The sequence below is a fragment of the Somniosus microcephalus genome, unplaced genomic scaffold, assembly GCF_052327205.1.
Source record: "Somniosus microcephalus isolate GS21.2 unplaced genomic scaffold, FLI_Smic_1.0 unresolved_chr7, whole genome shotgun sequence".
Lineage (NCBI taxonomy): Eukaryota > Metazoa > Chordata > Chondrichthyes > Squaliformes > Somniosidae > Somniosus > Somniosus microcephalus.
Genome location: NW_028225185.1, coordinates 2,732,393 through 2,758,386, shown reverse-complemented (window position 1 = coordinate 2,758,386; position 25,994 = coordinate 2,732,393). Strand labels below are relative to the sequence as shown.

General features: G+C 52.3%; 1 protein-coding gene across 3 annotated transcripts in view; it reads right to left on the bottom strand.

The window, feature by feature from the left end:
* Positions 1-25,994, bottom strand: part of LOC147086380 (CREB-regulated transcription coactivator 2-like) — a 56,471-nt gene that overhangs the window by 11,613 nt on the left and 18,864 nt on the right. For 2 of the 3 annotated variants that reach the window (XM_085978450.1, XM_085978448.1), the window contains exons 2-9: positions 19,352-19,462; positions 17,950-18,051; positions 17,219-17,280; positions 12,133-12,204; positions 10,303-10,406; positions 5,728-5,763; positions 1,956-2,038; positions 1,773-1,822 (exon numbers count right to left, since the gene is read on the bottom strand). In XM_085978450.1, coding sequence (XP_085834576.1) covers positions 1,773-1,822; positions 1,956-2,038; positions 5,728-5,763; positions 10,303-10,406; positions 12,133-12,204; positions 17,219-17,280; positions 17,950-18,051; positions 19,352-19,462 — 620 coding nt within the window. The remainder of the gene's footprint in view (positions 1-1,772; positions 1,823-1,955; positions 2,039-5,727; positions 5,764-10,302; positions 10,407-12,132; positions 12,205-17,218; positions 17,281-17,949; positions 18,052-19,351; positions 19,463-25,994) is intronic. The other variant, XM_085978449.1, reaches the window with a different exon arrangement.

The window sequence follows — 25,994 nt, the reverse complement described above, 5'->3', positions numbered from 1 at the left end:
GATATTCACCGTGAAATTAATCTACACTGAAACTGTTGGGGCCCCGGACTGTGTGGTTTCGAGTGAGACACACCCAGCAGGACAGGAAGGGATGGAATCAGACGGAGGAATCACAACGGTTCTGGGCAGTTGAGAACCTTTAGGGTTTATTATTCCTGTATTATTGCTTTCAGCAAAGTGAGTCACACAAGTGCTGGGAAAAAGAATATTTTCCAATTTAAATGTTGTTCAATGTCAGTATTGTCTAATAAGATATACAGCTCCCTCTCCACACTCCCCCATCAAACACTCCCAGGGCAGGTACAGCACGGGTTAGATACAGAGTAAAGCTCCCTCTACACTGTCCCATCAAACACTCCCAGGGCAGGTACAGCACGGGTTAGATACAGAGTAAAGCTCCCTCTACACTGCCCCATCAAACACTCCCAGGGCAGGTACAGCACGAGTTAGATACAGAGTAAAGCTCCCTCTACACTGTCCCATCAAACACTCCCAGGGCAGGTACAGCAGGGGTTAGATACAGAGTAAAGCTCCCTCTACACTGTCCCATCAAACACTCCCAGGGCAGGTACAGCACGGGTTAGATACAGAGTAAAGCTCCCTCTACACTGTCCCCATCAAACACTCCCAGGGCAGGTACAGCACGGGTTAGATACAGAGTAAAGCTCCCTCTACACTGTCCCATCAAACACTCCCAGGGCAGGTACAGCATGGGTTAGATAGAGTAAAGCTCCCTCTACACTGTCCCATCAAACACTCCCAGGGCAGGTACAGCACAGGTTAGATACAGAGTAAAGCTCCCTCTACACTGTCCCATCAAACACTCCCAGGGCAGGTACAGCATGGGTTAGATACAGAGTAAAGCTCCCTCTACACTGTCCCATCAAACACTCCCAGGGCAGGTACAGCACGGGTTAGATACAGAGTAAAGCTCCCTCTACACTGTCCCATCAAACACTCCCAGGGCAGGTACAGCACAGGGTTAGATACAGAGTAAAGCTCCCTCTACACTGTCCCCATCAAACACTCCCAGGGCAGGTACAGCACGGGTTAGATACAGAGTAAAGCTCCCTCTACACTGTCCCATCAAACATTCCCAGGGCAGGTACAGCATGGGTTAGATACAGAGTAAAGCTCCCTCTGCACTGTCCCATCAAACACTCCCGGGGCAGGTACAGCACGGGTTAGATACAGAGTAAAGCTCCCTCTACACTGTCCCATCAAACATTCCTAGGGCAGGTACAGCACGGGTTAGATACAGAGTAAAGCTCCCTCTACACTGTCCCATCAAACACTCCCAGGGCAGGTACAGCACGGGTTAGATACAGAGTAAAGCTCCCTCTACACTGTCCCATCAAACACTCCCAGGGCAGGTACAGCACGGGTTAGATACACAGTAAAGCACCCTCTCCACACTGTCCCATCAAACACTCCCAGGGCAGGTACAGCACGGGTTAGATACAGAGTAAAGCTCCCTCTACACTGTCCCATCAAACACTCCCAGGGCAGGTACAGCACGGGTTAGATACAGAGTAAAGCTCCCTCTACACTGTCCCATCAAACACTCCCAGGGCAGGTACAGCACAGGTTAGATACAGAGTAAAGCTCCCTCTACACTGTCCCCATCAAACACTCCCAGGGCAGGTACAGCACGGGTTAGATACAGGTTATGATTTGTTGCTGCTTTCGAGAATATCGGAATCAATGATTTTGAAATGCGGCATGCAGGCATGTAGATTCTGCTGTGCCCCTTTAATGAAATGGCGCCTTACTTGATGCCAGGCACCTCGCAGGACTTGGGCCTTGACGTCACACTCTGTACCTGTGGACCAACAGAGTTACTTCAGTTTGGATTTGTTTGATACGACTGTTGAGTTTCAATTGTTAAAACCTCTGGCCTGTTTCCCGGACACAGTGTCCAGAAACATTCGACGGTTACACATGTGCAGCCTCACCTTCCGCGTGTCCCACAGGGCCTTGGGCAATAGTTTATCCTCGTCCTGAAGACTGTCCAGCGGTGGAACGGAGAACGAGAAAGCTGGGAAGCAAAGGCAGAGAGGAGTCAGGGAGATTCAGCAGGGAATGGAGGCAGAGAGCACCAGTGAATCCTTCCTTTACAACCCTTCAGTGTCTGCGTGGCTGGAGAGTGACCTCCCTGTAAACGGAGCCTTATACCTGTAGAATGGGGGGCTCTATTGCCCCACATCTCATTGTGCAGAAGCCCCCTGGATCACTTACTGGCTCCTCAGCCACAAAGGCAGGCGCGATACCAGCCGCTCTCCAATGAAGAGCATCAGGGAACAGCAACACAATAGAGCCGAGATACCAAGGGGCAGAATTTACCCCCCCCCGCCCCCCGTTCTCTCCTGAAGGTATTCACGGCTGCTGAGGAACAGCTTCTAATCTTCAACCTTCTGGGTCACACTCGGTACAGGCCAGGTCAAACCTCGGACCTTCTGGGTCAGACTCGGCACAGACCGGGTCAAACCTCGGACCTTCTGGGTCACACTGGGTACAGGCTGGGTCAAACCTCAGACCTTCTGGGTCAGACTCGGTACAGACCGGGTCAAACCTCGGGCCTTCTGGGTCACACTGGGTACAGACTGGGTCAAACCTCAGACCTTCTGGGTCAGACTCGGTACAGACTGGGTCAAACCTCGGACCTTCTGGGTCAGACTCTGCACAGACCGGGTCAAACCTCGGACCTTCTGGGTCAGACTCGGTACAGACCAGGTCAAACCTCGGACCTTCTGGGTCAGACTCGGCACAGACCAGGTCAAACCTCGGACCTTCTGGGTCACACTGGGTACAGACTGGGTCAAACCTCAGACCTTCTGGGTCAGACTCGGTACAGACTGGGTCAAACCTCAGACGTTCTGGGTCAGACTCGGTACAGACTGGGTCAAACCTCAGCCCTTCTGGGTCAGACTCGGTACAGACCGGGTCAAACCTCGGGCCTTCTGGGTCAGACTCTGCACAGGCCGGGTCAAACCTCGGACCTTCTGGGTCAGACTCGGTACAGACCAGGTCAAACCTCGGACCTTCTGGGTCAGACTCGGCACAGACCGGGTCAAACCTCGGACCTTCTGGGTCACACTGGGTACAGACTGGGTCAAACCTCAGACCTTCTGGGTCAGACTCGGTACAGACTGGGTCAAACCTCAGACCTTCTGGGTCAGACTCGATACAGACTGGGTCAAACCTCGGACCTTCTGGGTCAGACTCTGCACAGGCCGGGTCAAACCTCGGACCTTCTGGGTCAGACTCGGTACAGACCGGGTCAAACCTCGGACCTTCTGGGTCACACTCGGCACAGACCGGGTCAAACCTCGGCCGTTCTGGGTCACACTGCACAGACCGGGTCAAACCTCGGACCTTCTGGGTCAGACTGCACAGACCGGGTCAAACCTCAGGCCTTCTGGGTCACACTGCACAGGCCGGGTCAAACCTCGGCCGTTCCGGGTCAGACTCTGCACAGACCGGGTCAAACCTCGGCCGTTCTGGGTCAGACTCTGCACAGACCGGTTCAAACCTCGGACCTTCTGGGTCACACTGCACAGACCGGGTCAAACCTCGGACCTTCTGGGTCACACTCGGTACAGACCGGGTCAAACCTCGGACTTTCTGGGTCAGGCTCTGCACAGACCGGGTCAAACCTCGGACCTTCTGGGTCACACTCTGCACAGACCGGGTCAAACCTCGGACCTTCTGGGTCAGACTCTGCACAGACCGGGTCAAACCTCGGAACTTCTGGGTAAGACTCTGCACAGACCGGGTCAAACCTCGGACCTTCTGGGTAAGACTGCACAGACCGGGTCAAACCTCGGACCTTCTGGGTCACACTGCACAGACCGGGTCAAACCTCGGCCGTTCTGGGTCAGACTCTGCAGAGACCGGGTCAAACCTCGGCTCTTCTGGGTCACACTGCACAGACCGGGTCAAACCTCGGACCTTCTGGGTCACACTCTGCACAGACTGGGTCAAACCTCGGACCTTCTGGGTCACACTGCACAGACCGGGTCAAACCTCGGACCTTCTGGGTAAGACTCTGCACAGACCGGGTCAAACCTCGGACCTTCTGGGTCACACTGCACAGACCGGGTCAAACCTCGGACCTTCTGGGTAAGACTCTGCACAGACCAGGTCAAACCTCGGACCTTCTGGGTCACACACTGCACAGACCGGGTCAAACCTCGGACCTTCTGGGTCACACTCTGCACAGACCGGGTCAAACCTCGGACCTTCTGGGTCACACTCTGCACAGACTGGGTCAAACCTCGGTCCTTCTGGGTCAGACTCTGCACAGGCCGGGTCAAACCTCGGACCTTCTGGGTAAGACTCTGCACAGACCGGGTCAAACCTCGGACCTTCTGGGTCACACACTGCACAGACCGGGTCAAACCTCGGACCTTCTGGGTCAGACTCTGCACAGACCGGGTCAAACCTCGGACCTTCTGGGTCAGACTCTGCACAGACCGGGTCAAACCTCGGACCTTCTGGGTCAGACTCTGCACAGACCGGGTCAAACCTCGGACCTTCTGGGTCACACACTGCACAGACCGGGTCAAACCTCGGACCTTCTGGGTAAGACTCTGCACAGACTGGGTCAAACCTCGGACCTTCTGGGTCACACTGCACAGGCCGGGTCAAACCTCGGACCTTCTGGGTAAGACTCTGCACAGACCGGGTCAAACCTCGGACCTTCTGGGTCACACACTGCACAGACCGGGTCAAACCTCGGACCTTCTGGGTCACACTCTGCACAGACCGGGTAAGACTCTGCACAGACCGGGTCAAACCTCGGACCTTCTGGGTCACACTGCACAGACCGGGTCAAACCTCGGACCTTCTGGGTCACACTGCACAGACCGGGTCAAACCTCGGCCGTTCTGGGTCACACTGCACATACCGGGTCAAACCTCTGACTTTCTGGGTCACACTGCACAGACCGGGTCAAACCTCGGACCTTCTGGGTCACACTGCACAGACCGGGTCAAACCTCGGACCTTCTGGGTCAGACACTGCACAGACCGGGTCAAACCTCGGACCTTCTGGGTCACACTGCACAGACCGGGTCAAACCTCGGACCTTCTGGGTCAGACTCGGCACAGACCTGGTCAAACCTCGGACCTTCTGGGTCAGACTTGGCACAGACCTGGTCAAACCTCGGCCCTTCTGGGTCAGACTCGGTACAGACCTGGTCAAACCTCGGGCCTTCTGGGTCAGACTCTGCACAGACCGGGTCAAACCTCGGCCCTTCTGGGTCAGACTCTGCACAGACCGGGTCAAACCTCGGTCCTTCTGGGTCAGACCGGGTCAAACCTCGGACCTTCTGGGTCAGGCTCTGCACAGACCGGGTCAAACCTCGGACCTTCTGGGTCAGACTCTGCACAGACCGGGTCAAACCTCGGCCCTTCTGGGTCAGACTCTGCACAGACCGGGTCAAACCTCGGCCCTTCTGGGTCAGACTCTGCACAGACCGGGTCAAACCTCGGCCGTTCTGGGTCAGGCTCTGCACAGAACAGGTCAGGCTCTGCACAGACCGGGTCAAACCTCGGCCGTTCTGGGTCAGACTCGGCACAGACCGGGTCAAACCTCGGCCGTTCTGAGCCGCATGTCTCCGTGCACACCGCCTATACCAAATGAAGTGTGGGGCGAAGGGCCAGTGAATGATCACAGGTGTACGCTGGAGCGAGGTCGAGGCGCACACCTTTGAGACACACTTACCTTTTCCGAGGCTGTCCAGATCCCCATCCAGTAAACCTGGTGACAAAAAAGACAAAGTTAGGATGATCTGTAATCATAGAATGATACAGCACAGAGGCCATTCGGCCCATCGTGCCTGTGGCGGCTCTTTGAACGTGCTCTCCAATTGATGGGGCAGTGTAGAGGGAGCTTTACTCTGTATCTAACCCGTGCTGTACCTGCCCTGGGAGTGTTTGATGGGACAGTGTAGAGGGAGCTTTACTCTGTATCTAACCCGTGCTGTACCTGCCCTGGGAGTGTTTGATGGGACAGTGTAGAGGGAGCTTTACTCTGTATCTAACCCGTGCTGTGCCTGCCCTGGGAGTGTTTGGTGTGACAGTGTAGAGGGAGCTTTACTCTGTATCTAACCTGTGCTGTACCTGCCCTGGGAGTGTTTGATGGGACAGTGTAGAGGGAGCATTACTCTGTATCTAACCCGTGCTGTACCTGCCCTGGGAGTGTTTGATGGGACAGTGTAGAGGGGGCTTTACTCTGTATCTAACCCGTGCTGTACCTGCCCTGGGAGTGTTTGATGGGACAGTGTAGAGTCATAGAGTTTTACAGCACAGAAAGAGGCCCTTCGGCCCATCGTGTCTGCGCCGCCCATCCATCCCTGTCCAGTCTAATCCCATTTTCCAGCATTTGGTCCATAGCCTTGTATGCAATGGCATTTCAAGTGCTCATCCAAATGCTTCTTGACTGTTGTGAGGGTTCCTGCCTCTACCACCCTTTCAGGCATTGAGTTCCACATTCCAACCACCCTCTGGGTGAAGAGGTTCCTCCTCAAATCCCCTCGAAATCTCCTGCCCCTTACCCTGAATCTATGCCCCCTTGTTATTGACCCCCATACTAAGGGGAAAAGTTCCTCTTTATCTACCCTATCTATGCCCCTCATCATTTTGTACACCTCAATCAGGTCCCCCCTCAGCCTTCTTTGCTCCAAGGAAAACAACCCCAGCCTGTCCAGCCTCTCTTCATAGCTGAGGCATTCCATCCCAGGTAACATCCTGGTGAATCTTCTCTGCACCCTCTCCAAAGCAATCACATCCTTCCTATAGTGAGGCGACCAGAACTGCACACAGTACTCCAGCTGTGGCCTCACCAGCGTTTTGTACAGCTCCATCATAACCTCCCTGCTCTTATATTCTATGCCTCGGCTAATGAAGGCAAGTATCCCATATGTCTTTTTAACCACCTTATCTACCTGTTCCGCTGCCTTCAGGGATCTATGTACATGTACACCAAGGTCCCTCTGACCCTCTGTACTTCCTAGGGTCCTACCACTCATTGTGTAGTCCCTTGCCTTATTTGTCCGTCCAAAATGCATCACCGCTCACTTTTCAGAGTTAAATTCCATTTGCCACTTTTCCGCCCATCTGACCAACCCGTTTATATCGTCCTGTAGCCTGAGGCTTTCCTCAGGGAGCTTTACTCTGTATCTAACCTGTGCTGTACCTGCCCTGGGAGTGTTTGATGGGACAGTGTAGAGGGAGCTTTACTCTGTATCTAACCCACGCTGTACCTGCCCTGGGAGTGTTTGATGGGACAGTGCAGAGGGAGCTTTACTCTGTATCTAACCCGTGCTGTACCTGCCCTGGGAGTGTTTGATGGGACAGTGTAGAGGGAGCTTTACTCTGTATCTAACCCGTGCTGTACCTGCCCTGGGAGTGTTTGATGGGACAGTGTAGAGGGAGCTTTACTCTGTATCTAACCTGTTCTGTACCTGCCCTGGGAGTGTTTGATGGGACAGTGTATAGGGAGCTTTACTCTGTATCTAACCCGTGCTGTACCTGCCCCGGGAGTGTTTGATGGGACAATGTAGAGGGAGCTTTACTCTGTATCTAACCTGTGCTGTACCTGCCCTGGGAGTGTTTGATGGGGACAGTGTAGAGGGAGCTTTACTCGGTATCTAACCCGTGCTGTACCTGCCCTGGGAATGTTTGATGGGACAGTGTAGAGGGAGCTTTACTCTGTATCTAACCCGTGCTGTACCTGCCCTGGAGTGTGTGATGGGACAGTGTAGAGGGAGCTTTACTCTGTATCTAACCCGTGCTGTACCTGCCCCGGGAGTGTTTGATGGGACAATGTAGAGGGAGCTTTACTCTGTATCTAACCCGTGCTGTACCTGCCCTGGGAGTGTTTGATGGGGACAGTGCAGAGGGAGCTTTACTCTGTACCTAACCCGTGCTGTACCTGCCTTGGGAGTGTGTGATGGGGACAATGTAGAGGGAGCTTTACTCTGTATCTAACCCGTGCTGTACCTGCCCTGGGAGTGTTTGGTGTGACAGTGTAGAGGGAGTTTCACTCTGTATCTAACCTGTGCTGTACCTGCCCTGGGAGTGTTTGATGGGACACTGTAGAGGGAGCTTTACTCTGTATCTAACCCGTGCTGTACCTGCCCTGGGAGTGTTTGATGGGACAGTGTAGAGGGAACTTTACTCTGTATCTAACCCGTGCTGTACCTGTCCTGGGAGTGTTTGATGGGACAGTGTAGAGGGAGCTTTACTCTGTATCTAACCCGTGCTGTACCTGCCCTGGGAGTGTTTGATGGGACAGTGTCGAGGGAGCTTTACTCTGTATCTAACCTGTTCTGTACCTGCCCTGGGAGTGTTTGATGGGACAGTGTAGAGGGAGCTTTACTCTGTATCTAACCCGTGCTGTACCTGCCCTGGGAGTGTTTGATGGGACAGTGTAGAGGGAGCTTTACTCTGTATCTAACCCGTGCTGTACCTGCCCTGGGAGTGTTTGATGGGACAGTGTAGAGGGAGCTTTGCTCTGTATCTAACCCACGCTGGGGTACAGGGCCAAACTTGGGAAAAGTGAGTTGATACGGAGGTCAGAATGCTTTTGTTCATATAAGGCTGAGATTTGTTTCTTTGGAACAGAGGAGGCTGAGGGGAGATTTAATTGAGGTGTATAAAATTATGAGGGGCCTGGATAGAGCGGACAGGAAGGACTGATTTCCCTGAGCAGAGAGGTCAATAACCAGGGGGCAGAGATTGAAAGTCATTGGGAGAAGGATTAGAGGGGAGTTGAGGAGAACTTTTTTCACCCAGAGGGTGGTGGGGGCCTGGAACTCACTGCCTGAAAGGGTGGTTGAGGCAGAAACTCTCATCACATTTAAAAAGTGCTTGGATATGTGCTTGAAGTGCTGGAACCCACAGGGCTACGGACCGAGAGCTGGAGAGTGGGATTAGGCTGGAGAGCTCTTTGTCGGCCGGCACGGACACGATGGGCGAACGGCCTCCTTCTGTGTCGTAGGTTTCTATGATAAAGAACAGGCTCCAGCGAGAACAGAGAACATTATTTGGGAGACAGTTTGATAATGTGATGGGGGCGGGGAGACTGTCAGGTCTCTCTGCATAGATCGGTGGGCTGAATGACCCTCTATACCTCGACCTATGCTTTGACCTTGATACAAAAACAAATCCTGTCCCAAATGAGATTTGAAAAATGAGAGCCAGACTTGTGGCACTGTGCACTGGACCCAAACCCGGGTCCCAGAAGGAAAAGGTCCGTGTGCCACCCACTAACCGGCTCCCCCCTGGGCATTACAGTCTCCATGAAAACCCGACACTAGCATCTTTATGCCGTGTTCGCCATTGAACATTACACACACACACACACACTCTCTCTCACACACACTCTCACATAGAAACATAGAAGATAGGAGCAGGAGGAGGCCATTCGGCCCCTTGAGCCTGTTCCACCATTTAATGAGATCATGGCTGATCATCCAAATTCAGTGCCCTGTCCCTGCCTTCTCCCCATATCCCTTGATCCCTTTAGCCTTAAGAAATATATCTAACTCTTTCTTGAATATATTTAATGAATTGGCCTCAACTGCCTTCTGTGGTAGAGAATTCCACAGGTTCACCACTCTCTGGGTGAAGAAATTCCTCCTCATCTCAGTCCTAAATGGCTTACCCCTTATCTTTAGCCTGTGACCCCTGGTTCTGGACTCCCCGGCCATCGGGAACATCCTTCCTGCATCTAGTCTGTCTAGTCCTGTTAGAATTTTATAAGTTTCAATGAGATCCCCTCTCATTCTTCTAAACTCCAGCGAATATAAGCCCAATCGACTCATTCTCTCTTTATATGTCATTCCTGCCATCCCAGGTATCAGTCTGGTGAATCTTTGCTGCACTCCCTCCATGGCAAGAATATCCTTCCTCAGATAAGGCGACCAAAACTGCACACAATACTCAAGGTGTGGTCTCACCAAGGCCCTGTACAACTGCAGCAAGACTTCCTTGCTCCTGTACTCAAATCCTCTCGCTACGAAGGCCAACATACCATTTGCCTCCTTAACCGCCTGCTGCACCTTCAGCGACTGGTGCACAAGGACACCCAGGTCTCGTTGCACTTCCCCTTCTCCCAATCTATTGCCGTTCAGATAATACTCTGTCTTCCTGTTTTTGCCACCACATTATACTGCATCTGCCCAATCACCCAACCTGTCACTCTCTCTCTCTCACAGTCTCTCTCTCTCTCACACACAACAGTCTCACACACACGAGCAGAGCTTCAGTTTCAGAGCAGCACTTCATCACTCACCGCTCCTCTTAGTCTGGCTCAGCACAGCTTGGCCAGGGCTGGCAAACGGACTTGCTACATTGGGATTGTTCACACTCGTGTGAAGGGCAGAGTCGGAGTTTGTTCTGCAAAAAGAATAAAAGTCAAACTCCAACTCCAGAACCTGACTTCAAAGAGGAAAAGCAGCACCGACAATGCTGGGAATTGGCCCAGGAGGGGGGAGAGAGAGAGAGACACGGAAAAAAAGGAGAGAGAGGGAGACAGACAGACAAAGAGGAAGAGAGGGGAAGGGATGAGAGTGAGTGAGGGAAAGAGGCAAAGACAGAGCCAGAGGGAGAGATATGTACATTTGTGCACACGCTCACACAATTCAGGTGTGACCTACATCAGGACTGAGTCCAGTCCATAACAATAACCCTCTCGCACCCTCTCAGAAGCTGATGGACATGCTGTTGATGGCCAGAATTTTCAGAGTGTAACTTGCAGGGACAGAAAATGACATTTTTAGTACTAACGGATAAGAACAGAGGCAGTGGTCGCATTAAAGCCCATGAACCCAGTGCAGCTCGCAATACACCCGTTAAACCAGGGCTCAAGTCAGCTTGGCTCGATGGAGCCCTTCCCCCTTTGAAGCAGACGATCATGAGTTCAAGTCCCACTCCAAAACCCCCCGAGTCATAATCCAGGCTGATGCTCCCAGCGCAATACTGAGGGAGCGCCGCACTGTCGGAGGGTCGGTACTGAGGGAGCGCCGCACTGTCGGAGGGTCGGTACTGAGGGAGCGCCGCACTGTCGGAGGGTCGGTACTGAGGGAGCGCCGCACTGTCGGAGTGCCGTCTTTCAGATGAGACGTTAAACTGAGGCTCCGTCTGCATGCTCAGGTGGATGATGAAGATCCCATGGAAATATCTGAAGAGCAGGGAGCTGAATTGGCCAACATTCCTCTCTCAATCAACACCACAAAATGAACAGATGAACTGATCATTCACCTCACTGCTGTTTGTGGGATCATGCTTTACAATGGCTGCGGTGAATGCCGACAGAGAACCGATTGAAAGATGTGAGGAGGCACTGTTATAAATCTCATCATTCAAGAAACTACTCGTGAAATAACGCTGGACGGCCAGCTGGTGGCGCCGTCCAAGGAGTATAAATACTCGGGCGTGGGCCCAGCTTGACCAGGGACATTTTGTAAGACAGGAACTAGTGAAGTACAACTAGACCTCCATGTTCTGAAACAAGTTGATTAAAGCCTTGCTTTATACTCAAACCAAGTGCGTACTGAGTTTTATTACGTCAGGCACTATATAAATAAAAGACGTTAACCGTGTGTGTGTGTGTGTGTGTGTGTGTGTGTGTGTGTGTGTGTGTGTGTGTCTCTCCCCCCCCCCCCATGAAGTTGGGGTTTTGCAGTAAGCGGGTGTGCAGCCCTCGCTGTCCCGGGATCAGCACCCCTCAGAGTGCAGCTCGGGTAACAGCGGGTCTGGTCTGGTGGGAGCTCGACGCCGCCTCCGACCAGCTCAGCTCACCTACTTTCTCCCTAAAAAGTTTTGCTCTCCTCTCTTTGCTTTTTGAGCCCCTCACCATGGGCAGCATCACAGAGCAGACGGTCTCGGAGTTTGGGCCAACACAGGCACACACACACAGACACACACACAAGGCGCTGAAGGTCCCAGGACAGGGGGGTGGGGCGGGGGGAGAACGGCTGCATTCGCCCTGCAACAGTACATTGAAATCATTCAACGGTTTCCTCTTGCCCGGGGAACGGGACGCGAGATCGGGTGGCGACCCGGGGAGTCTCTGTGCGGAGGGGCTACAGAGCAGGGCAAGGTGTGCGGGAAAGCGGGTCACCTGTTCAGGGCCGATGTTAATCCGAATCGATGTCCTTTCTCCAGTGGGAAGTTGCACCACGGCAGGGCGATCCTTTACGAAAGAAATAAACCACATTAAAAACATGGCTGAACACGGGACGGCGGAGGAGGCCCGGAGAGGGGAAGAGAGGCTCCCAATGTTCCAAGAATTGGAAGGGAAGTGACAGGACAGGGCAGCAAGGTATTACAAGCAGAGATCAGGGCAAACAAGTAGAGCCACAGAGAAAGAGAGAGCAAATGAGAGAGAGAGAGAGAGAGAGATATCAGATTCATTATTGGTTCAGTTGGTAAAGGCCATTTGGAACGGCGTCACACGGACTGGAAGTTCATGTACCACCCACGCCTGTACCGACTGAGCTGTCATCAACCAGGGCTACATTGGCCTCCTCCTGTTCCTATGTCCCCATTCAGCCCCTCGAGCCTGTTCCGCCATTCAATCAGATTACGGCTGATCTATGGGCGGCCTCCAAGTTCCTGGGCTGGTGGGGGTGGGAGGGTGAAAGACAGGGTACCCAAAGCCTCGTCACGAACCAGTGACCCCTGTTGGGAAGAGTACGTGTGGGATTTGTCTGTATGGCCCCCAGGAATGGCCCCGCGGCAGAGGGTTCTGGGGAGGGAGGGGGGGGGGGGGGGCGGAGGGATGTCAGGGGAGCGGTACCCAGCGGGGGAGGTGCTCCCTGTACATAGAACCATGGAAATTATCGAAATTTACATCACAGAAGGAGGCCATTCGGCCCATCGTGTCTGTGCCGGCTGAAAAAGAGCCACCCAACCTAATCCCACTTTCCAGCTCTTGGCCCGTAGCCCTGCAGGTTACGGCACTTCAAGTGCATATCCAAGTACTTTTTAAATGTGATGAGGGTTTCTGCCTCGACCACCCTTTCAGGCAGTGAGTTCCAGACCCCCACCACCCTCTGGGTGAAAAAAGTTCTCCTCAACTCCCCTCTAATCCTTCTCCCAATCACTTTCAATCTATGTCCCCTGGTTATGGATCTCTCTGCTAAGGGAAATAGGTCCTTCCTATCATAGAAACATAGAAGATAGGAGCAGGAGTAGGCCATTCGGCCCCTCGAGCCTGCTCCGCCATTCAATGAGATCATGGCTGATCATCCAAATTCAGTACCCTGTCCCTGCCTTCTCCCCATATCCCTTGATCCCTTTAGCCTCAAGAAATATATCTAACTCCTTCTTGAATATATTTAATGAATTGGCCTCTACTGCCTTCTGTGGTAGAGAATTCCACAGGTTCACCACTCTCTGGGTGAAGAAATTCCTCCTCATCTCTGTCCTAAATGGCTTACCCCTTATCCTTAGACTGTGACCCCTGGTTCTGGACTCCCCGACCATCGGGAACATCCTTCCTGCATCTAGTCTGTCTAGTCCTGTTAGAATTTGATAAGTTTCAATGAGACCCCCACTCATTCTTCTAAACTCCAGCGAGTATAAGCCCAATCGACCCAATCTCTCCTCATACGTCATTCCTGCCATCCCAGGTATCAGTCTCAGATCCATCCACTCTCTCTAGGCCCCTCATAATTTTATACACCTCAATTAAATCTCCCCTCAGCCTCCTCTGTTCCAAAGAAAACAACCCCAGCCGATCCAATCTTTCCTCATCGCTAAAATTCTCCAGTCCTGGCACCATCCGCGTAAATCTCCTCTGCACCCTCTCTAGTGCAATCACATCCTCCCTGTAATGTGGTGACCAGAACTGCACGCAGTACTCTAGCTGGGGCCTAACTAATGTTTTATACAGTTGAAGCATAACCTCCCTGCTCTTATATTCTATGCCTCGGTTAATAAAGGCAGGTGTCCCGTGTGCCTTCTTAACCACCTTATCTACCTGTCCTGCTACCTTCAGGGATCTGTGGACTTGCACTCCAAGGTCCCTCTGACCTCAGTGTCCTACCATTTACTGTGTATTCCCTTGTTTTGTTCGCCCTCCCCAAATGCATTACCTCACATTTCTCCACTCTTTTGTACCCGGGGGGGGGGGGGGGGCGGGGGGAGCTCCCTGTACCCAGGGGGAGGGGGGGTGCAGCCCCTTGCCCACTCTCCTCTGCTAGTTTGATGAATTCAGGCTCCAGTTACCCTTTCAGGGCTTCAGTAACCAGCCTCGTCTGTGGAACTTTTACTTTTTGTCTATTTGCGAATCTTCAAAACCAAAACAGCTCATGCTAAGTATAGCTGTCCCAGGTCCGAGGGTCATCGAGATTCACAAGGGAATATTGTCAGAAAGTCTGTAACCATTGCAGGGCTATGGGGGGGGGGGGGGAAAAGACCGGGGCGGGCGAGTGGGACTAATTGGACGGATCTTTCCAAGAGCCGGCACAGGCACAATGGGTCCAAAGGCCTCCTTCTGTGCTGTATCATTCTATGATTCGAACCCAGTTCCCATTGGCCACGTGCCCACAGACAGAGCCCTTAGACACAAAGCTGGGTGGGCGTGTGTGCTGTGAGGAGGATGCCGAGAAACCCCAGTATGATTTGGACCGGTTGGGTGATTATACTGCATCTGCCATGCTTCTGCCCAATGTGGATAAATGCGAGGTTATCCACTTTGGTGGCAAAAACAGGAAGGCAGATTATTATCTGAACGGCAATAGATTGGGAGAAGGGGAAGTGCAACGAGACCTGGGTGTCCTTGTGCACCAATCGCTGAAGGTAAGCATGCAGGTGCAGCAGGCGGTTAAGAAGACAACTGGTATGTTGGCCTTCGTAGCGAGAGAATTCGAGTACAGGAACAAGGATGTGTTGCTGCAGTTGTACAGGGCCTTGGGTATTGTGTGCAGTTTTGGTCGCCTTATCTGAGGAAGAATGTTCTTGCCATGGAGGGAGTGCAGCGAAGATTCACCAGACTGATACCTGGGATGGCAGGAATGACGTACGAGGAGAGATTGTGTCGATTGGGCTTATACTCGCTGCAGTTTAGAAGAATGAGAGGGGATCTCATTGAAACTTATAAAATTCTAACAGGACTAGATGCAGGAAGGATGTTCCTGATGGCCGGGGAGTCCATAACCAGGGGTCACAGTCTAAGGATAAGGGGTAAGCCATTTAGGACAGAGATGAGGAGGAATTTCTTCACCCAGAGAGTGGTGAACCTGTGGAATTCTCTACCACAGAAGGCAGTTGAGGCCAATTCATTAAATATATTCAAGAAGGAGTTGGATATATTTCTTAAGGCTAAAGGGATCAAGGGATATGGGGAGAAAGCAGGGACCAGGTACTGAATTTGGATGATCAGCCATGATCGCATTGAATGGTGGAGCAGGCTCGAGGGGCCGAATGGCCTACTCCTGCTCCTATCTTCTATGTTTCTATGTTTAGTGCTCCCCTCGAGAGTTCAGAGTGGAAATCACGAGGTAGCAGCGTGGAAGGAGGAGGGAGTGTCGCACAGGGTGCCCGCACATCGGCTTTGAAAGCACAGGGGTGGAGGAAGAACAGCTGTACTTGGTATCTGAGCCGTGCAGTCAGAGGGGAGAAGACGTCAATCTCCAGCGACATCAACTTCCCCCCCCGCACCGCCCCGTTCAGCAGTGTCCTAGTGAGCAGGCACGAGTGAGCGCGCACTCCTATGGAGGACAGATCGGGCCTATATTCTCTAGAGTTTAGAAGAATGAGGGGTGATCTCATTGAAACATACAAAATTCTTACAGGGATTGACAGGGTAGATGCTGAGAGGCTGTTTCCCCCTGGCTGGAGAGTCTAGAACCAGGGGTCACAGTCTCAGGATAAGGGGTCGGCCATTGAGGACTGAGATGAGGAGGAATTTCTTCACTCAGAGGGCGGTGAATCTTTGGAATTCTCTGCCCCAGAGGGCTGTGGAGGCTCAGTCGTTGAGTATATTCAAGGCCGAGATCGATAGATTTTTGAATATTAAGAGAATCAAGGGATATGGAGATAGTGCAGGAAAGTGGAGATGAGGAAGAAGATCAGCCATGATCTTATTGAATGGCGGAGCAGGCTTGAAGGGCCAAATAGCCGACTCCTGCTCCTATTTATTATGTTCTATAAGTGCGTCTTCATGGCTTGCGCATGGCACCAGAGTACGCAAGTGCCGGACAGCAGTGAGGGGCAGCTCGCTGTCCAGTGACAGAAATAAGAGAGAAGAGCGTCCAAAGTGCAGTTCTGCAGAGGAAGGAGAGAGAGCGGGAGGGCGAAAGAGCGAGTGAAAGACCCTGGCCTGCCCTGAACACAAGCCTGCAGGGCGGGCAGCGACGAGAGCGGAGAGATCAGACCCAAGAATAACGGTCAAAGACAGATCGAAAGTGCCGATAGGGGGCCGCGGGAAAAGCCCGAACAATCACTGCACAGTAAGGAGAACACCCCACAGCCCCGCGCCTGTGCCTGCCTCAAGAGCGAGCGGGAAACGTGCACTTGTAGCTGGTCAAGGCAGTAATCACGTCAAATCTGTGCAGGAATCTGGGACACTGCCACACTCCTTTGTCATTGCAGGGCAAGTGATTTGGTGCAATATGACCAAGTCCCATGGCTGCTGCGCGGTGGAATTTGCTGCTACTGCGATTTTGCTTCAGGCTGGTGAAAATGCCAATGTTTGAGTGAGAACTGAACCATTTGCCTCAACAAAGCACTTAGCCGAGCCGCTGGACACCTCGCGTCACACACACTCCACTCAGTGCTCACCAGTTATCACCCTGTATCCTCTACTTTGTATATCTATTGCAATTAAACGTTATACATCATCAGTTCCCATGTCTAAATTTATAATGTAAACTTGTCACGCTGTAATTGCACCCTCCCGCCAGTGGGGGCACTTTGCCTCGACTTGCCACAGGAGAGGCGCTTGGCGTGTACGTTACGGAGGCGACGTGTGGCAGTACTTTCCAACGACAGTCTACCTGCAGGAAAAAGCAGGAAACAAGCAACAATTCCGATACCCTGGGCCTACAGCACGAGGAGGAGCAGAGTGTGGTCTTACCAGCCAGGTGCGCTTACCGGGCAGGGCTGCCTGCACGTCAGACAGTGACTCCTGCTGCCACACATCCCTGGACAAGACAGCAGAGCACAGCCCGCACTGCAGTGTGAAAAGAAGTGCTCCTTACCTTCTCCAGCTGGTGTCCGGAGGAGGCGACAGATATGCAGAGCTGTACGGAGAGCTGTCAACGTGCACACGTTAGTCAAGGAACTTAACTCAAGACTCTGCAAGGGGCGGGCACTTAGTATGTCGCACCCCAGAACGGAAATTAATGGAATGGTGGGCATTCACACACTGCGCCAAGGGCAGGGGGCTGCAACAACACAGGCGTGCTCCCCCAGGGTACGGGGGCTCGCGTGTACTGCCCCCTGCAGCTGCTGAGCAGATGTGTGCTTCAAGCAATGTCACTGCCGGGACGGAGGGAGGGGAATGGCTTGTGCCCTGCTGCTTGTACACTGCAATCGCACGTCGATTCAATGTCGGCTGTAGCTATTTGCAACACCCAAGCTCTGATTGGTCCTCCAGGAGGACCAAAGAGACAGCCAGCAGTTTATCTGGAATGTGTAATTAGATCCTGCCTGCCAGAGTAATCAAGTACTCGGCAATGTGCAATGTGATCCATTAATTGACAGGCAGCTCCAGAGCTCACGGTGCGAACACTACTGCTTTCAGAGAACAGACATGGCTCACCCTCTCGGGTTAGGAGCACACACACCGCCGAGTTCAGATAGGAAGTGGTGATTTTAGTGTCTACACTCCATCAAACTCTTACTTAGCTGTTTCACAAGGAGGCGTCTCCGCAGGCTGCCCCCCGCGTTAAGAGACGTAGCGGGACAGTGCCAAAAACGAAAAGGATATCTGTCGTCTGTGAGGGGACATCAGCCGCGCTCTCTGTACCCTCTCCACCAATCCGTGATGCCGTGTGCCACGGCTGGAATCCAGCGCTGAGTTAAAGGGACTCTGTGGATCAGAGGTAACAACAAATAAACACAAAATACACACACGCACAACCAGGTAAGCCACTGTTCGAGGGTCTCCATCCCGCCCGCCCCACACCTCATTCCCTGAAGGTGCAGCCACCAGAACAGACAGAAAAAACCCTTTAACCAAAAGAGACTTTCACAGCCTCAGGACGGCCCAAAGCACCTCACAGCAGAATCAAGTACTTTTTTGAAGTGTAGACGCTGTGGTAATGTGGGAAAGGCGGCAGCCAATTTGTGCTCCCACAAACAGCAATGTGATAATGTGGTGTTGGTTGAGATATAAATATTAGCCCAAGAGAACTCTCCTGCTCTTCTTCGAAATAGTGCCATGGGATCTTTTACGTTAACCCGAGCGAGCAGTCGGGGCGCCGGTTTAATATCTCATCTGAAAGACGGCACCTCAGACAGTGCGGCGCTCCCTCAGTACCGCCCCTCCGACAGTGCGGCGCTCCCTCAGTACCGCCCCTCCGACAGTGCGGCGCTCCCTCAGTACCGCCCCTCCGACAGTGCGGCGCTCCCTCAGTACTGCCCCTCCGACAGTGCGACGCTCCCTCAGTACTGCCCCTCCGACAGTGCGGCGCTCCCTCAGTACTGCCCCTCCGACAGTGCGACGCTCCCTCAGTACTGCCCCTCCGACAGTGCGGCGCTCCCTCAGTACCGCCCCTCCGACAGTGCGGCGCTCCCTCAGTACTGCCCCTCCGACAGTGCGGCGCTCCCTCAGTACTGCCTCTCCGACAGTGCGGCGCTCCCTCAGTACCGCCCCTCCGACAGTGCGGCGCTCCCTCAGTACCGCCCCTCCGACAGTGCGACGCTCCCTCAGTACCGCCCCTCCGACAGTGCGGCACTCCCTCAGTACTGCCCCTCCGACAGTGCGGCACTCCCTCAGTACTGCCCCCCCTCAGTACTGCCCCTCCGACAGTGCGGCGCTCCCTCAGTACTGCCCCTCCGACAGTGCGGCGCTCCCTCAGTACTGCCCCTCTGACAGTGCGGCGCTCCCTCAGTACTGCACTGATGGGTCATTCTGGATTACGTGCTCAAGTCTCTGGAGTGGGACTTGAACCCACAACCTTCTGACTGAGGGGAGTGTGAGACCCACTGAGCCCCGGCTGACACTAAATAGGCGTGTGAAATATAAACATGATTAAGATATGAAGACCATCCAAATACAGAAAGTGTTGGCGGAATGAGAGAGAAAAGCCCCTAACGGTGGGTCACGGTGACGTGCTCTCGCGAGATTCCTACAGTATCCAGTGTGAGCAGCCACTCGCCCGCATTACCTGGAACTCCGCGGTGTTGTTTGAGATAGCGTTGACGTTCGGCAGCGACCCACCGTAATACGGCCCTCGCGTCTGCGACAGGCGGAGCTGGTGCACCTTCTGAGCCTGTAACTGAGGGAGAAACACAACGTCAGCTTTCCCTGGGCCAGACTTACACAGGAGCACAACAAGCCAGCAGGGGCTCGAAGTCCCCCGGCCCCAGTGGCGGGCAGGGGAGAAGTAGATCATTTGGGGCAGTGAATGAAAAATGAACTCAAACAACCAGTGTGACACAGCACTCGCTCATTATAAGGTACAGTGTCTGTGAATAAACACACAATCATACATACAGGATAGGTAGAGCACGGGTTAGAGTAAAGCTCCCTCTTCACTGTCCCATCAAACACTCCCAGGGCAGGTAGAGCACGGGTTAGATACAGAGTAAAGCTCCCTCTACACTGTCCCATCAAACACTCCCAGGGCAGGTACAGCACGGGTTAGATACAGAGTAAAGCTCCCTCTTCACTGCCCCATCAAACACTCCCAGGGCAGGTACAGCACGGGTTAGATACAGAGTAAAGCTCCCTCTTCACTGCCCCATCAAACACTCCCAGGGCAGGTACAGCACGGGTTAGATACAGAGTAAAGCTCCCTCTACACTGTCCCATCAAACACTCCCAGGGCAGGTACAGCACAGGTTAGATACAGAGTAAAGCTCCCTCTACACTGTCCCATCAAACTCTCCGGGGCAGGTACAGCACGGGTTAGATACAGAGTAAAGCTCCCTCTACACTGTCCCATCAAACACTCCCAGGGCAGGTACAGCACGGGTTAGATACAGAGTAAAGCTCCCTCGACACTGTCCCATCAAACACTCCCAGGGCAGGTACAGCACGGGTTAGATACAGAGTAAAGCTCCCTCTACACTGTCCCATCAAATACTCCCAGGGCAGGTACAGCACGGGTTAGATACAGAGTAAAGCTCCCTCTACACTGTCCCATCAAACACGTAACTACCAGTACTGTACCCAGTGTTAGTGACAGACCTGTACCCACCAGTGCTGTACCCCAGTGTTATACACAGAGACAGACCTGTACCCACCAGTACTGTACCCCAGTGTTATACAATGACAGACCTGTACCCACCAGTATTGTACCCGGTATACACTGACAGACCTGTACCCACCAGTACTGTACCCGTGTTATAGTGACAGACCTGTACCCAACAGTACTGTACTCGTGTTATACAGTGACAGACCTGTACCCACCAGTACTGTGCCCCAGTGTTACACAGTGACAGACATGTACCCACCAATACTGTACCCCAGTATTAGTGACAGACCTGTATCCACCAGTACTGTACCCCAATGTTACAGTGACAGATCTGTACCCACCAGTGCTGTACCCCAGTGTTATACAGCGACAGACCTGTACCCACCAGTACTGTACCCCAGTGTTATGTAATGACAGACCTGTACTAGTCGGGGTACCGCAAGGATCGGTCCTAGGACCCCAGCTATTCACAACATACATAAATGATCTAGATGAGGGAACTAGATGTAATATCTCCAAGTTTGCAGACGACACAAAGCTGGGTGGGCGTGTGTGTTGTGAGGAGGATGCCGAGAAACTCCAGTATGATTTGGACAGGTTGGGTGATTATACTGCATCTGCTGTGCTTCTGCCCAATGTGGATAAATGCGAGGTTATCCACTTTGGTGTCAAAAACAGGAAGGCAGATTATTATCTGAATGGCAATAGATTGGGAGAAGGGGAAGTGCAACGAGACCTGGGTGTCCTTGTGCACCAGTCGCTGAAGGTAAGCATGCAGGTGCAGCAGGCGGTTAAGAAGACAAATGGTATGTTGGCCTTCGTAGCGAGAGGGTTTGAGTACAGGAACAAGGATGTCTTGCTGCAGTTGTACAGGGCCTTGGTGAGACCACACCTTGAGTATTGTGTGCAGTTTTGGTCGCCTTAACTGAGGAAGGATGTTCTTGCCATGGAAGGAGTTCAGCGAAGATTCACCAGGCTGATACCTGGGATGGCAGGAATGACGTATGAGGAGAGATTGGGTCGATTGGGCTTATACTCACTGGAGTTCAGAAGAATGAGAGGGGATCTCATTGAAACTTATAAAATTCTAACAGGACTGGACAGACTAGATGCAGGAAGGATGTTCCCGATGGTCGGGGAGTCCAGAACCAGGGGTCACAGTCTAAGGGTAAGGGGTAAGCCATTTAGGACAGAGATGAGGAGGAATTTCTTCACCCAGAGAGTGGTGAACCTGTGGAATTCTCTACCACAGAAGGCAGTAGAGGCCAATTCATTAAGTATATTCAAGAAGGAGTTGGATATATTTCTTAAGGCTAAAGGGATCAAGGGATATGGGGAGAAGGCAGGGACAGGGTACTGAATTTGGATGATCAGCCATGATCTCATTGAATGGCGGAGCAGGCTCGAGGGACCGAATGGCCTACTCCTGCTCCTATCTTCTATGTTTCTATGTACCCACCAGTACTGTACCCCAGTGTTAGTGACAGACCTGTCCCCACCAGTACTGTACCCCAGTGTTAGTGACAGACCTGTCCCCACCAGTACTGTACCTCAGTGTTAGTGACAGACCTGTCCCCACCAGTACTGTACCCCAGTGTTAGTGACAGACCTGTCCCCACCAGTACTGTACCCCAGTGTTAGTGACAGACCTGTCCCCACCAGTACTGTACCCCAGTGTTAGTGACAGACCTGTCCCCACCAGTACTGTACCCCAGTGTTAGTGACAGACCTGTACCCACCAGTACTGTACCCCAGTGTTCGTGACAGACCTGTCCCCACCAGTACTGTACCCGTGTTATACAGTGACAGACCTGTACCCACCAGTACTGTACCCCAGTGTTAGTGACAGACCTGTACCCACCAGTACTGTACCCCAGTGTTATACAGTGACAGACCTGTACCCACCAGTACTGTACCCCAGTGTTAGTGACAGACCTGTACCCACCAGTACTGTACCCCCGTGTTAGTGACAGACCTGTCCCCACCAGTACTGTACCCCAGTGTTAGTGACAGACCTGTACCCACCAGTACTGTACCCCAGTGTTAGTTACAGACCTGTCCCCACCAGTACTGTACCCGTGTTATACAGTGACAGACCTATACCCACCAGTACTGTACCCGTGTTATACAGTGACAGACCTGTATCCACCAGTACTGTACCCCAGTGTTATACAGTGACAGACCTGTACCCACCAGTACTGTGCCCGTGTTATACAGTGACAGACCTGTACCCACCAGTACTGTACCCGTGTTATACAGTGAAAGACCTGTACCCACCAGTACTGTACCCCAGTGTTATAGTGACAGACCTGTCCCCACCTGTACTGTACCCCAGTGTTATACAGCAACAGACCAGCACCCACCAGTACTGTACCCCAGTGTTATACAGTGAGACATGTACCCACCAGTACTGTACCCCATTATTATACACTGCCATACTTGTCCCCACCAGTACTGTACCCCCGTGTTAGTGACAGACCTGTACCCACCAGTACTGTACCCCAGTGTTAGTGACAGACCTGTCCCCACCAGTACTGTACCCCAGTGTCAGTGACAGACCTGTCCCCACCAGTACTGTACCCCAGTGTTAGTGACAGACCTGTACCCACCAGTACTGTACCCCCGTGTTAGTGACAGACCTGTCCCCACCAGTACTGTACCCCAGTGTTAGTTACAGACCTGTCCCCACCAGTACTGTACCCGTGTTATACAGTGACAGACCTATACCCACCAGTACTGTACCCGTGTTATACAGTGACAGACCTGTATCCACCAGTACTGTACCCCAGTGTTATACAGTGACAGACCTGTACCCACCAGTACTGTGCCCGTGTTATACAGTGAAAGACCTGTACCCACCAGTACTGTACCCCAGTGTTATAGTGACAGACCTGTCCCCACCTGTACTGTACCCCAGTGTTATACAGCAACAGACCAGCACCCACCAGTACTGTACCCCAGTGTTATACAGTGAGACATGTACCCACCAGTACTGTACCCCATTATTATACACTGCCATACTTGTCCCCACCAGTACTGTACCCCAGTGTTAGTGACAGACCTGTACCCACCAGTACTGTACCCCAGTGTTATACCGTGACAGACCTGTACCCACCAGTACTGTACCCCAGTGTTATACATTGACAGGCCTGTACCCACCAGTACTGTACCCCAGTGTTATACAGTGACAAACCTGTACCCACCAGTACTGTACCCCAGTGTTAGTGACAGACCTGTACTCACCAGTACTGTACCCGTGTTATACAGCCACAGACCTGTACCCACCAGTACTGTACCCCAGTGTTATAGTGACAGACCTGTACCCACCAGTACTGTACCCCAGTGTTATACAGGGACAGACCTGTACCCAACAGTACTGTGCCCCAGTGTTATACAGTGACAGACCTGTACCCACCAGTACTGTACCCCAGTGTTATACAGTGACAGACCTGTACCCACCAGTACTGTACCCCAGTGTTAGACGGTGACAGACCTGTACCCACCAGTACTGTACCCCAGTGTTCTACAGTGACAGACCTGTACCCACCGGTACTGTACCCCAGTGTTATAGTGACAGACCTGTACCCACCAGTACTGTACCCCAGTGTTATACAGTGACAGACCTGTACCCACCAGAACTGTGCCGCAGTGTTATACAGTGACAGACCTGTACCCACCAGTACTATACCCCAGTGTTATACAGTGACAGACCTGTACCCACCAGTACTGTACCCTAGTGTTAGTGACAGACCTGTACCCACCAGTACTGTACCCGGGTTATACAGTGACAGACCTGTACCCACCAGTACTGTACCCCAGTGTTATACAGCGACAGACCTGTACCCACCAGTACTGTACCCCAGTGTTATAGTGACAGACCTGTACCCACCAGTACTGTACCCCAGTGTTATACAGTGACAGACCTGTACCCACCAGTACTGTACCCGTGTTATACAGTGACAGACCTGTACCCACCAGTACTGTACCCCAGTGTTATACAGTGACAGACCTGTACCCACCAGTAATGTACCCCAGCGTTATACACTGACAGACCTGTACCCACCAGTACTGTACCCGTGTTATACAGTGACAGACCAGTGCCCACCAGTACTGTACCCCAATGTTATAGTGACAGACCTGTACCCACCAGTACTGTACCCCAGTGTTAGTGACAGACCTGTACCCACCAGTACTGTACCCCAGTGTTATACAGTGACAGACCTGTACCCACCCGTACTGTAACCCAGTATTATACAGTGACAGGCCTGTACCCACCAGTACTGTACCCGGGTTATACAGTGACGGACCTGTACCCACCAGTACTGTACCCGTGTTATACAGCGACAGACCTGTACCCACCAGTACTGTACCCCAGTGTTATAGTGACAGACCTGTACCCACCAGTACTGTACCCCAGTGTTATACAGTGACAGACCTGTACCCACCCGTACTGTAACCCAGTATTATACAGTGACAGGCCTGTACCCACCAGTACTGTACCCGGGTTATACAGTGACGGACCTGTACCCACCAGTACTGTACCCGTGTTATACAGCGACAGACCTGTACCCACCAGTACTGTACCCCAGTGTTATAGTGACAGACCTGTACCCACCAGTACTGTACCCCAGTGTTATACAGTGACAGACCTGTACCCACCAGTACTGTACCCCAGTGTTATACAGTGACAGACCTGTTAAGTCTGTGGGTTGTATTATAAATAATCACAGACTCCACTGTTAACAAAATAAAACACGTCTTTACTATTCAGAGGCTCGGGCGATTCTGCCCTAGTTAACGTATCACAACCCTTATATACTGGTGTGGTCACTATTGGTATTACAGTATACATGAGCCAACAAATAGTGCCACACCGAAAGTAGTGCTCTTAAAGGCGAACGGTTACATTCTATAGTTCCCTTAAAGGTAAACGGTTACATACACAACACTCCTCCCTTTTTAGCTTATTACTTACAGAATCCCCTTTAAACATACAATCTTCAACTTCATATAACAGTTTACAGATATACTCTCGATGGAGTCAACGTCATATAACAGTTTACATGTTTAGTCTCTGTGGAGGTTTCCGGATCCTCTCTGGATAACGCCGAAGTGGTGTCGTCATTCCTAGCGGCCCAGTAGGGGTGCCTGGCAAAATCGATTCAGCTGGAACAACAGTGTCAGGTTCATCTGAATCCAATGTTACTAGATCAGCAGTAGGTGTTCTAGGTATTTCAGTTTCAACATTACTCGGGTCAGGTGGTGAAGTCGAGTGCTCATTTGTGGCGGACTCTATGAGCTGGTCAACATGGCGCCTTATTACATTGTCCCCAATGTTCACCGTGTACATCAACGGGCCTAGCCTTTTTTTTAATAGTTCCAGGCTGCCATTTTTCTGTACGATAGTCCCGGGCCAAAACTTGTTGCCCCACCTTGAAAGACCTAGTTGCCCTGCCATTGATGTTCTGGAATTGCCGGTTCTCCACGTCCCTTCTGACATTGGGTTTAAGTAGATCCAGCCGGCATCTTAAGCGTCTGTTAAAAAACATCATTGCGGGAGTTTGATTTGTGACCGCATGTGTTGCATTTCGGTATGCCAACAAAAAACTGT